The sequence below is a fragment of the Elephas maximus genome, chromosome 4 (assembly GCF_024166365.1).
Source record: "Elephas maximus indicus isolate mEleMax1 chromosome 4, mEleMax1 primary haplotype, whole genome shotgun sequence".
Taxonomy (NCBI): domain Eukaryota; kingdom Metazoa; phylum Chordata; class Mammalia; order Proboscidea; family Elephantidae; genus Elephas; species Elephas maximus.
Genome location: NC_064822.1, coordinates 160,645,943 through 160,660,044, shown reverse-complemented (window position 1 = coordinate 160,660,044; position 14,102 = coordinate 160,645,943). Strand labels below are relative to the sequence as shown.

Genomic DNA, 14,102 nt, shown 5'->3' with positions numbered 1-14,102 from the left:
CAGCCAATCAATTGAAAGGGAAGTTTCTTTGGGGGTGTGGCCCACGTCCAATATATATGGATGTTCTGGCAAAGCTCAACCTCTCAATCCTGCATCTGACTCGTCATCTTCTGACCTCTGGTTCTTGGGACTTGAGCCAGCAGTCAGCTGTTTGACCTGCAGATTTTGGAATTCACCAGCTCCTGCAGCCCAGTTAGCCAGCAGCCTGCTGTCTGACCTACCGATTTTGGGTTCATCAGCCCTGCAACCATGGGAGTCAGAAACCTCTAGCCTGACGCCTGATCCACAGATTTGGGACTTGCCAGCTTCCACAACTGCATGAGCCATTTTCTTGTAATAAATATTTCTGGATATATATTCACATATACACACTTCGCTGGTTTTGCTCCTCTAGAGAACTTAGCCTAAAACAAAGACTTTGGGCTACTTAACCTATTAGAGACCCACTCTTCTTATAAAATGGGAGTGCTTATCTCACAGGGTGGTTGTGTGTAATACAAAGAGACCCACTCAATAAATGTGTATGGAACTAAATACTCTTTCCATGTGCTACCATCCATCATCAACAAAATCTTGTAAAATCTTTGAATTTTTTTGAACCATTCAGATAGTTTATAGTTCAGGTAGTCCCCAACTTTGATATATTCCAGTTACCATGAACTGCATGTACAACCCTGGTATTATTATTTTTTGTACATCTTATCATTAGAAATATGTACTATATCCAATGTTGCAGCACCTAACATACTGATATTTTCATTCGCAGATGTTCACTTGGAGATTTTCAAAGATCAGATTTATAAAGATACTGATAATAAAAGGCAATAATAAAAACTACACAAAAAAAAGGTATCTGACATGTCACAACCGACTTACCACATAATCGTCGTAACTGAACCCCGTGCTGTCACGACTACTTATATTTTCAAAAAATGTATTCATTCATTCCGAAGGTATCTTGGGACATGACATGTAATAAATCAAAAACATAAACCTTAAAAAAAGGAAAAGCAGGACGTATACTATGGGGTACAAATCATAATAAATATGAATTACTTCCTGCCCTAAAGTGTGGCTTATAAGGGTTAAAGTGGACAGCTACTCCACTGAAAACAGCTTTGCTTTTGTAGCTGTAGGAACTCAGCAGGAGCTGTGTACTGAAACAGCAAATTAAACCCTCAGAGCTACTGCAATGCACTCACGACTGAACAGATTCTCATAACCGCAACCAATACAAAGTGAACAAAAAGATTCATTGACATGGTCAATTATAATCTTTAAGCACTTGACTCTTATTAAAACAGCTGAGGATGGCTAAGGTGGTGAACATCACAACCTAGGAGGAATGCAATGGCCCAGGAGGCAGACCTGAAGAGATGCACCACTAAAATACAGGCAAAAACTTTCCAGTAGAACAGCAGCCAGTATCATTGTAAGCGTTTGACATGTATTAATCTCATTTTAAGGTCCCTAGGATGGTTTTGCTTGACTGCTAGCCTAAAGGATGGTGGTTCAAACCCATCCACTGGGAATCAGCTCGACAGCAACTAACAACAATCTCATTTTATTATCACTGCAACTCTGTAAGCCAAGGATATGTGAAGTGGGAATACTCCACTTCACAGGTGGCTGTGTCTGATAGGCTGTGGTGCACAAGAAGAACTTAGTTCTTAGCAGTTACTAAGTTCTGTGCTGAAACCAGTACTCTTAGACTGTCTCCATCTGCCACCTTCTTCTTTCTCCCCAATCTCTACAAGTTGAATCTGTATTCTCAAGCAGTTCCTTGTGTCTAAAAATAATTTTTCCTTGCACCAGAGCAGACGGCAAACGTGGCTTTACTTATCAGTATTGTATCTCTTTATTAAGAAAATCAGAGAATTTTGGAGCTAGAAGAGGCTTTTAGAGGTCTAGTTCAGTTAAAAAATGACAGGATTAGTTTTTTTTTTTAATAGGGGAAACTGTGGATCAACATGGTTAAATGATTTGCCTGCGTTTTAGAGAAGTAGTTTTGCCCAGAGTCCAAGTCTACTGCCTTCCAAATTCTAGGGCTGTGTGCTGTTTCCTAGCTGTTTCCTGTGTGCTGCAGAATGAAATGTATACATAGGCAGCATATCATGATTACCAACAGGCACTGGTGTATTTCAGAAGTGGCTAGGACACTGGCTCCACCTATTCATGTGTGTGACTTTAAGTGATACAACTTCAAAGCCTGCTTTCTTCAGATAGTATATTCAGGCTCCATGAATGATGAATGTCTAATATTAGAGTGTATAAACATAAAAATTTTCTCATAGGGACACGTGAAGATTTTCCTTCAAACAGGACTAATTTTCATATGATCAGATTCTGAAAGTCTATTTATTTTTACAGATGTATATTCGTGGAAAATTATTATTTGCCAACTTTATTTTCAATGGTTACAGCACATCTGCTAAAGACCTTCAAAAGCAAATTGTAAAGACAAGGAATGATTACCACATGGGGTACTTCCTACCCAATGACTTCAGAGTCAGGTAAAGTAACTACCTGCATCCTACCTTATCTCCAAAAAACCAAATTTCGAGAACTGCCTTACTGTCTCAAAACTTTTCTTGAAAGAGGTGGCTTATTTATTTAACAGTTTGGTTCAAGGAAGACCACTTTCTCTTTAACCAGCACTAAGTCTGCAGAGCAATTTTGGAGTTTCCACAAGTCCCCAAGAGTGTAGGGAAGCCTGAACAGGTTTAAATCCATTCATTCATTTACAGAGGACGAAGTATGGTCCATTGGATGTTAACTTTCTTTTCAGTGTCAGTATATCTTTTCTGTCAGGGAGGTAATATAAGTCAACAAATATAACATGAATGGAATGTATCCAAATGGCTGAAAGTCACTGGGAATGGCGAAAATGAACTTTTAAATTCAAACCACTGTTTTCACTGAGATATATAATTATGTGAGGCACTTGAATGATCAAATAAAACTTAGGCTAATGAACTGAAGCTTTCCCAATCTATTGCTTGTCTTTTTGGGTATATTGACAAATTCTGAAAAATAATATAATGGAAGAAAAAGAGAAGGAAGAGAAAGAGGAAGGGATTTTTACTGGGTGGCTACTTAACTCATGTTGCAAACATCACAATAAAAAAGTATACACACCAAAAGGAGAAGTACAGACTTTATTAGAGACTTCTTAAGCTTAAGAAAAGCAATAGTACAGACACATATAAACCTACTGTTGGGTTCTTGTAAAATCCTTTTAAATAGTGGACAAAAATTCAATGTGATAAAACACAGAAAATGATTAGAGGAAAGAATTATGTTTAAAAAGGCTATAATCTCAAGTCTTCAGGTAGGGTAGGAAATGTACAGTTCTAACGCATAAAACACAAGTGATCAAAATGTAAAAATTAAAATATCTCTGAAATATTCTCGAATGATATTAAAAATATAGCTTAACACTCCAAAAGTATCTTAAATGATGGCAGATTTTAAAAACTCTGTACGACAGTTCACAAATTCCTATTTTCAGTGTTTACAATTAACAGTGTTAAGACAGAGTGCAAAAGCCCCAAAAAGAATTACATTGGCAATTACATTGGCCCCCAAAAGAATTACTTATTGTGGGTCCACTCATTTCAGGATACCTCAAGAAATACAGGTAACTATGCTCACATGTTGGTACACTGATCAAGATTAGTAGAATACAGTGTTTTCATGTTTAGGGAATACAGAATATAATAAAACCACTGTAAAGCTCATCTATTTAATTCCTTACAGCTTATCATGGAAAAATGAATGAGAAGAATTGAGGCACAAATTAAGAGTGAATTTATAAGACATTAAGAATCATTTAAATCATTTGGCTTTAAAAGGAACCAAACCTCAAAGATCATTAGATCCAAAGTCCACTGTTTTATCAAACAAGAGATTATATACACATAGTAACTTGTACAATGTCTTCACTTATGCAGACAGGAAAACACTGTGTAAGAAAGAAAACATTGAGAGAAGGGTAAACAAACATAAAAAAAAATTGAGAGAAGGGTAAACAAACATAAGATGATTTAAAAGGCAAAAACACAGAATCCATGGGATGAAGGATTTATGTGATAAAGACAGTATAGAACTAACCCCAGGACTGAGTTCTTCAGGAAACCCTGGTGGCATAGTGGCTAAGAACTACAGCTGCTAACCAAAAGGTTAGCAGTTTGAAACCACCAGGTACTCCTTGGAAGCCCTATGGGGCAGTTCTACTCTCACAGTCCTATTTTAAAGGATAACCAACCCACTGACCCAGTTTTGCTGGTGTGACAAGGCTTGGAGGAATAGAACATTTTTAGGCTCCTTTCACATCTGGAGTCCCTGACTGGTCACAAGTATTTCAAATATGATCTAAACCTGAAGAAGCCACCATTATCTAAAGTATACATTTGCATTGTGCAACCACAGCCTTTGGATTTAGGTTCCTTTCATGCCTTTTCAGAAATCCTGTCTTCCAAATTAACAGAAAAGTATGTATGTGACTATGACAATGTTTCACTGAGAAGTGGTTATGATGTGAAATCATGTGATGAATCAACTAGGTCAAAATATTTTTAAAAATACAGAGGAGCAGGGAATGAAAAAAAAAAGAAACATACTAAAAATCTTACTCTGCAAAATACTGATGTAAACTGAGGTTTTAACCCACTTCCCTACCACTCTTTTTTCATTGGCCATAGCAGATTCTGAAATGTAGCCTAAAATGAGTCTAATAAGTGATGGTGTGTCTATGGACGACGCCAAGGTTCTTTCCAGATCTGAACCTCTAAAAGGGAGCTCAGGGCAGTGTGGCGGATTCCATTAGAGATAAAAGGAAAAAAAGCGTTAGTTTCTAGAAACAAAAGTTTCAAAGCATTTAGCACGGGGGCCAGAAGAAAAAGACCAAATGTACTTTGGAAACTGTGAAAAATTGTTCAGTTAAATGAGACTGATACAATGTTCAGTAAAAAGTCTCTGAGAAAAAGAAAAACAAATCATTAATTTTTGAGGAACCACCCCCCCAATGGCTAAGTTGCTTCAACTAAAAATAGAGATCTGATAGTAAAAGTCACACGACAATTCGCCTCACCAGTAGTTAGTAATAACCATGTAGAATTTCTATTGTGAGAAATTATTATAATGTCAAAGTCTGGGAAGCACTTTATCTTGTTACCAGCTGTTATTCTTCTAGTTTTAGAAGAATTTAACCGATTGTTGCTAAAATATAGGCACACATTCAAAAAAAATCTGCCTCCTGGTGAACGCGGGACGTCTGGTCAGTGTCAAGTTATCTTCGGTCTTCACACTCTCGATGCTCCAGGAATGATGCACGAGTTTAGGTTGGTTCTAGGATAGGCCCAGGGGCCTGGTTTGATCTGGGATCCCTGGGACCATACCTAGAACAAACCCAAACAAAACCAAATTCCACGGGAGTGCTTTCAGTCAAGTAGACTTCTGGGTTTTTCACTCATATGGACCTTCGGGGCTGTACCAGGACCACACACCAGCCTTTAAGGGACGGGAGTGACATTTCTGGAGCCTTGTGACCATTGTCAGATGCTAGTACTGTGCCTGAGTAAGCATTATTTAAGTTATAGTATGAACAGGAGGTACAGGTCGTTGAGATAAAAGTGCAGAAAATAATTTGATTTAGAAAGAGAGGTAACTTCTTTAAGAATTTACTTTGGAACAGGAAAAGGATATGTAATTTCTTAGGATTTATAAAACAGTAAACTTGTAAAAGGTATGTTTTAGTTTTAGAAAAATGTTCACTAATAAAAATAAACTCATTTGTAGGTAGCCAACCTTTAGGAAATGTTACAAAAATGAAAACCATAAAATCTCAAATAATAAAATTATTTCTTTGAGAAACTCAAGATATAAATATGAGAAAAGTATATTTTTACAACTATACCCCAAAGAATATATACACTTTTAATGGTAGTGAAGTCAGAAGTATACACAATTTAAACACTGTCCTATTGTAATAACATGTTTCGTACGTGCCAACTGAAAGTCAACAAATAGTAATAAGATACACTAATTTAATTGCTGATAGTCTAAAATATATTAAAATGTACAGCCTTTTAAAAAAACCATAACCATTTTCATTTATTACATTTTAGGATATCCACAAAATCACCTTTTCCTTATACATGTCGAACTTTGGTTTATATATGAATCTGGAAAAAATTCATCCCTTTTTTGATTTATAGGAATAGTGTAAAAAAAAAAATTATTATTTTTTTTTTTACACTGAGTATGATCACTTTCCTCTCACAAATAATACTTAGAGAGAATTTTTCTCCCTGTACCACTAACATGGGTTTAGCATCCTGACTGTGTCTTCTGTAATGGCATTCTCAATTCAAGAAATTTGTTTAGGTCACCTATTTTTTTTTATGATTATTGTATCATAGCTCCCTTCCGTTAGCATGGCTAACTGAAAGCTGATTATGAGACATGGCCATAAGATATAGAGATTGATTTTCTAATTACTTTGTCTATGATAGAAAGATAAATCAACACATAGTTACTAAACACAATCAGCCTGTTGGGAAAACTAAGTTGTGGTTCAAATATTTTCCCTTTCTAGATAAATATAAATTTTAATTTCAAACACTGTAATGTGCAAATTTCATGTTTATTTTTTATTCAAGAAAATAAAAGTCATCTTGCTTGATTATTTAACAAATTAAATGATAATTTAAACAGGCCAAAATACAGAATGACAGTGGAAACTTAGTCATTCAAATATCTGTCAGTATCATCAGCTTTAACACTGATGTGTGGCAAGCTTTTATCATATATTTCCTGTAACTGAATGAAAATAAATCAAAGAATAAATGTGGTATAATTGCCTGGAGTCTAAAAACCTTATTACTTCTCATTGCTTTGATATCAGTGATGAATGTTTTCTTATTTTTCAGGCCTCAATCTACTTCGATTTGAAGACGGAGATACATTTCTCTGGGGTGGGTTAAAAAAAAAAAAAAAGGCCAAAAACCTAACCAAAGAAACTTTTAGCACCACGAGGTATCCAATTCAAATAGAAAATATTATTGAAAATGCTAACTCAAGTGAACTGGTTTTAATCAGAGCTAAGAAATTAGAATACAAAACTAACTTTAGAAAAGGTAAACTACAGAAGGAGCCCTGGTGGCACAGTGGTTAAAGTGCTCAGCTGCTAACCAAAAGGTCAGTTTCAGCTCACCAGCTGCTCCCTAGGAGAAAGGCGGGGCAGTTCTACCCTATCCTAGAGGGCCGCTGTAAGTCAGAATTGACCTGATGGCAATGGGTTTGGTTTTGTAAAGAAACAAGAGTTCCTTTTATATAATAACAACTCTTCTATTTTGAGTGCAAGTATCTAATCCAGTAACTTCACTTATTTTATAGATATAGGTGAAACTGGTAAAAAAAAACTGGTAGTAACTAATAAATGTCACAAAATTCATGTACTTAGGTATAATTAAGTTCTTTAGGTCTTCATTCTGAATCATTTTACTCTTAATTTACACATAATTCTAACTGGTTCAGTCATCTGGTTTTTAAAACCAAAGCAGACTAGAAGCAGCATCATGAAGGTGGAGAACAGCTACTGCTACAGACACACTTAAGCAAGCAGTAACATAAATGGAGGAATCAGAAGGACTAAGAACACAAAGCCATAAAAACTAAAAAAGCATAGCAGAATGGAGCCATTTACTATAGGGGCAAATAGCTCTCAGAGTCCAATTAATCAATCAGTTAGACAGTCATTATTAACTAGTGTTAATAATGATCATTTTGACACTGAAAAAGACTAAAATGTATTTTGTATATTATTTAAGAAGACAGTAATGTATGTAAGTTTTATAAAGATTTTCTCCAGAAATTATTCTAAAAAATGTTGATGCTTAAGGAGGTTTAAGCTTTATAGAAAACAGGGATACCTAGAATGACTCATTCCCAAATATTCAGTTAGCCAGATCTTACAAAATTAGCCATGCATGTTTAGTCTCAAACCAACACTTCTAGAACTCTAAGTCAGGGTGAACAGAATTGAAGTTATAATTAAAGTGCTTTTAATTTTAAATTTGTGTACCATACTAAGAACAATGAACAAGAGCAAAATATTTACCCTTTTCCTGAAATATACACAGTGGTTTATAAAAAGATGATAGTTTTTCTTTTAAAGGCTGAATTCAATAATGGAGAGTCCTAGAAACACAAATATATAAAAACTGTATTAACACTTCAAATACATGGTAATTACATACTCAACCAAATCTTTTAGCAAGTTCTTAGAAAAGACCTAAGAGGCGAACAAAAGTATATTGAGTAGCCAAACAGGTGTCACAAATCCATGCACTTTACTGACAGAGAAGGCCCTTAGCCCTCTCTCAGTCTACTTACTCTTATTTTAGACACCATTCTAGCAAGCTTGGTAATCTGGTTTCTCAGGCCACAGCAGATTAGCAGCAGCAAATTAGGGGCCCATTGCAGGAGGCAAGCACACAAGACAGCAGCAAAAAGTGACAGCTGATTATAAGGGAAGATAGAGAAACTGTGAAAAACAGACAACTCAAAAAGCATAGCAACGTGGGGTCATGTAGTAAAGGGGCATAGGACATTATATACCTCAATAGAAAAAGAAAAAGTTAAATGTACTCTAGAAAAAGTGGAGGAGTAGAAAATTTCTTATTTATTAAAATAAATTCAACAATTAAATGGATTTACCTGAAAAATTAACTTTTACAAGTTAATCTGTTAATGACGATAGATAAATGAATTATTATACTTTGGGTATTTTTTCACTATTTTCTCTTTTTAAAATATTTGTGGCTTCATTTTCTAATAAAAGTGTGAATTGCATAAATAATAAGTCAATCTTTATGCTTTGTCTGGTTGACATTCATGGTGTGATACATACTTTAGTTCAAACGATAATTCAGCTAAGTTATACCAGTCTTATGGCATTTAGTTCTTACTTTGAGTATTGAAACAAAACACTGATTAAACTATATCAGTGAATTTTTTCTCACATGATTTCTAAAAAATTCATCAAAATATTTCATAGTTCACATTACTGACAGTATGTATGTAAGCAAAATGTGAGTCACCAGAGTGACAGGACCTCTAGGGTCGCTTCTGATTAACACCAATGACATATGATTTTATGAAATTTATCAGAATGTGATTCTTCTTACCCTTTAACATTAATAGCTTCAGAACTTCTATTTTATGAATCCAAATATTAGTAATTCTTTTCTAAGAAAACTAAGCCTGTAATTTTTGGATCTATCTTAGAAACATATTTATAACTAGATCTTGTTTTTCAGCCTCAAAAGCTTTATTTCTTTTTGAACTACTGAGAAGTCTGAAATCACAAACATCCTTTTATGATTCAGAAAATAAGAGTTTTGCTGGAAAAAATGCCCACCCCCCAAATTATTATTATGTCGGCTACACTCGCCTCAAATGGAAGGATCTGAAATTTAAACTCAGGCCTGTTTCTTCTGTATTAAAGTCTTAAAACCATATTCTCAAATTTCCTCAGTAATTTACCTTAAATAACACAAAGAAACTTGCTTGTCTTCAATAATTTAAGAAATCAAACTTGAGTCAGTGGACCAGGTCTCAATGAAATATATTTAGATGCTATGAAAACAGTTTTAATGAGGACTTAACTTATAAAGTCAGATAATACAGATAACATGTGAAAAACAAGCAGAGGATCACAAAGACCAGCAAGAGTCTGACCCTACATATGACAGATATGAAGTGTTTTAATGAAAACTAATTATTTATTATTATCCTAACTGTGAGCAAAGGGTAGAAATCTTGTCTTCAAGAATGACCCAGCCTCTCACATAAAACAAACTATGGAAATGTTCATAATAAAAGCTATCAGATGATTACGCCTAACAAGAAAAGTATTCTATCAAAATAATATTGTAAAATTTGGGGAGCAGAATTATACATTTTTCCCACAACATGTTTTTTTTTTTTTTTTTTTTTACCCAGAGGGCTTTTTCTGGATATAGGATGGTAGCCATTAAAACTAGTCAAAGGTCAGATAACACAAAGTAAAATATTCTTAGAAAAGTAATAAACAAGAATACCTACTTATATTCAATGACCTTTTTGTTCATATTTCCTAAGGTATTCATAGCAAGAACAAAGTCCTGGACAGAGATATTTAGAGTTTTTCTATGTATAAACATCACCTAGGATTCATTCCAGAATTATCCACCAAGAATCACTCAAGTGTGGCCTAGAATCTGCATTTTAAAAATAAGCTCCCTTAAAAGACAACACACAATACAGGGGAAGTCGGCACAACTAGACTAAACGAAAAGCAAAGACGTTTCCTGAATAAACTGAATGCTTTCAAGGCCAGCGTAGCAGGGGCAGGGTTTTGGGGACCATGGTTTCAGGGGACATCTAAGTTAACTGACATTATAAAATCTATTAAGAAAACATTCTGCATCCCACTTTGAAGAGTGGCATCTGGGGTCTTAAATGCTAGCAAGCAGTCATCTAAGATGCATCAACTGGAGAATGCATCAAAGGAGAATGAAGAACACCAATGACACAAGGTAATTACGAGCCCAAGAGACAGAAAGGGCCACATGAACCAAAGACTACATCATCCTGAGACCAGAAGAACTAGATGGCACCCGGCTACAACCGATGACTGCCCTGACAGGGAACACAACAGAGAACCCCTGAGGGAGCAGGAGAGCAGTGGGATCCAGACCCCAAATTCTCATAAAAAGACCAGACTTAATGGTCTGACTGAGACTGGAAGGACCCCGGTGGTCATGGCCCCCAGACCTTCTGTTGGCACAGGACAGGAACCATTCCCGAAGCCAACTCTTCAGACATGGATTGGACTGGACAATGGGTTGGAGAGGGATGCTGGTGAGGAGTGAGCTTCTTGGACCAGGTGGACACTTAAGACTATGTTGGCATCTCCTGCCTGGTGGGGAGATGAGAGGGTAGAGTGGGTTAGAAGCTGGTGAAATGGACACAAAAAGAGAGAGTGGAAGGAGAGAGCAGGCTGTCTCATTAGGGGGAGAGTAATTGGGAGTATGTAGCAAGAAGTATATAAGTTTTTGTGTGAGAGACGGACTTGATTTGTAAACTTTCACTTAAAGCACGATAAAAGTTACTAAAAAAAAAAAAAAGCTCCCCAGGTCATTCTGATGCAGGTTTCCTACTGAAACATCTGAGAAACACTGACTTAAAGTATTCTAAGAAAAAATTAGTCAAGGATATTAGGATATTATACTCACAGGAAAGATTATTTATCTTGGGAATCTTTTAAAAGATGAAAGAAATTTTGAGGAACTACACACAAAAAGAATATTCACTTAAAGCTCCAAGATCGTTATGTCATGATTTCAACTAGTAGTTTTTTCATGGAACCAAGTAAGCAATAGTGAATAAAACAGATCAGCCTGGAAGATTTGGAATTCCTAATTAAAATGTCTTAGTCTTTAAAGATTAAAAATTGAAAAAAATTGATACAATATTATTAAGATATTTTCCCCAAATTCCATTAAATCTGTTGTAATAAAAATAAAAGGCAGTAAAATAATTAAAAATGATTAAACTCTAATTATTCCTGCTAAGAGTTAAGAGAAAGATTATAGCTAAGAGAAAGATTATCAAGTTTTACATAATTGTTTCTTCTTAATCTAAGGAAAAAAGGAGTCAGTAAACTAAATTAAATAAGAAAGTGAACCCTAAGTATTGGTATTTGAGAACTGTCCGTTGAAACACAAGAATTTTTGTCTTGAAATTTAGCTAAATGGTAAGCTAGGCCTACCCTAAGGTATTGCTCCTAAGAGCTTAATTACAGTTGTTTCAGGATTTTGGCAACAGGCAAAATTACTTATAGTACAAAGGATTTCTACTTATTCGTTTAAAGCAGAACCAAGTCTTTCTTCAGGATAAAAAAAGTTTTTTTTCTTAATTCACTGAAAAAAATTCTTTGCGGTAATGCTAAAAACAGTAAAAGTGACTTTACTCACTAGAAACATTCAATTATAGGAATACCAATGTGTTTTTAGGAAGTTAAAGACAATCTAGATTCATCATGTAATTTTCTTTCTAGGACAGGAGCATAAATTAAATTAATCCTACATTTTCCCTCAAATAATAGGTATAAGCTTTGTCATTGCATAGGAGGTACAGGTTTCAAAAACTGTGTACTCCTGAAAATACCACTCTTTGAAAATGCAATCACAACACAAAATAGATAAGATTGGACAATTGGGAAAGCAACCCCTTTTAAGAAGTAGTTAGTAAATGAAGCAGTAAGGAGACAGTATGCTTTCCAGGAAGCTGACAGGATATTTCCTGACCCACCAAGGCGGACAGGGGATAGCCTCAAGCAACACTGTGAGCGCCTTACGTTAATGACGCCCAGTTATCTCCAGGTAAACTAATAAAATGAATTTTCTGTAAAGCTAAGGATGGGCCCTTGAACCACAGGGATTGTACTCTGACATCATCTCTTATAGCTGCAACAAGAACTGAAGAAGTGATTAACACAAAAAAATGAAAAAGGTTATTCTTAAAACGGTAAAAAGTTTTTCTTTTAAATATCATTGTTGTTATTAGGTGCTGTGGAGTCGATTCCGACTCACAGAGACCCTATACACAGCAGAACGAAACACTTCCCAATCCTGCACCATCCTCAGAGTTGTTGCTATGTTTGAGTCCGTTTTTGCAGCCACTGTGTCACTGCATCTCCTTGAGGGTCTTCCTCTTTCTCACTGACCCTCTGCTTTACCAAGCACGATGTCTTTCTCCAGGGACTGGTCCCTCCTGATAACATGTCTAAAGTACATGAGACATCTTAAAATTAACCACTGAATACACATATATTCAAGAAACATATGGAACATGTCATGTACTTTTGAAACTACTTTTTAGTTCCAAATCCCAGCACACATCAATTGTATCAATTAAATTTTTTTTTTATTCAGAACCTGTATCTTTGTTTTATGACTGGTATAAACAAGAAGAATACAAACAACTTGTTATTAACATAATAGCTGCAGTTATTAACTGCAAGAATACAGTAAAAAGGAGTCATACTAAATGTTAATGTTCTTATCCCAGTCACCTTATGCTAGCAAATTCAGGCAAGAAATGATAAATTCATTTCTTATTAAAAGTATGAAAAGAATTCCATGATCAATCAGTTGTGCCACAAATAAAATTGCAATTTCTTTAAGATGACCCTTACCTTTCTCTTATTTTCCCAAAAGATCTGCCATTTACAGGTAACTACTATTTTCAGAGCAATTTTTCAAACCAGGGTTCTTCCTGTAAATTCATTATCTTACGTGTATTTGTAAACTTACACTCACTTTCCCTTTCCAGTGAAATAATATCTAGCGTTGAAGCTAAAACACTTTAATAAATGGAAGAATATAAATCCTTCATGTGAACCTTGACTCTTATTTTTCTTCTGTCCCATTTTTAATTTCTTGTGTTATTTGCTCTTCTTCCTCCTCTTCATCACCAAAAGTCTGTTCCTGCATGTTGGTAAAGGAAAGAGATCTAGCAGCCACTTCTGCAGCGAGGCCGGAAGTGAAGGTAAAATCCGGTGACAGCCGTGCCAGCCTCTGCTTGATGGAGGGGTGTACTGGGTCCTTAGGAGTTGGCTGGGCGATGGCTATGTCACCTACTTCTGCCTGCTGAGATTCATCTTCACTCTTATACTGGTAACACACTCTTTCTTCAGCTCCTTGGAGGAAGCTTTCATTCACAGAATTGTCTTTGTTTTTACTCTCTAGAGGGTTTTCACATAAATACTCAGTCCTACTTATTTCACTGGCAGTTGTGGAGGGCTTACTATTTTCCTCTTCAGTATCATTTTTACCAACTTTCCCCATATCTGAATTCATAGATGATTCTGAATTACTTATGGGTTCCACTGGGTCTACAGGAGACAAGGATTTCAACACAGCTTCAAAGGAAAAAAAAAAAAAAAAAAGGAAGAAAAAAAGAAAAAGTAATAACTAAGGACCCAGCAATGATTTAAATTTCTAATTTAAATTCTCCATAGTATTTTCTTGAAAAGAATAATAAATAAACAA

General features: G+C 35.4%; 1 protein-coding gene across 6 annotated transcripts in view; it reads right to left on the bottom strand.

Annotated features, from left to right (window-relative positions):
• VEZT (vezatin, adherens junctions transmembrane protein) overlaps positions 1–14,102 on the bottom strand; it is a 93,985-nt gene that overhangs the window by 7,418 nt on the left and 72,465 nt on the right. For 4 of the 6 annotated variants that reach the window (XM_049884084.1, XM_049884085.1, XM_049884090.1 and 1 more), the window contains exon 12: positions 3,148–13,972. The exons of 1 other annotated variant lie outside the window; for it this stretch is intronic. In XM_049884084.1, coding sequence (XP_049740041.1) covers positions 13,461–13,972 — 512 coding nt within the window. In that variant the 3' untranslated portion in view covers positions 3,148–13,460. Of the gene's footprint in view, positions 1–3,147; positions 13,973–14,102 lie in introns of those variants that run through there. One more of the 6 variants, XM_049884091.1, reaches the window with a different exon arrangement.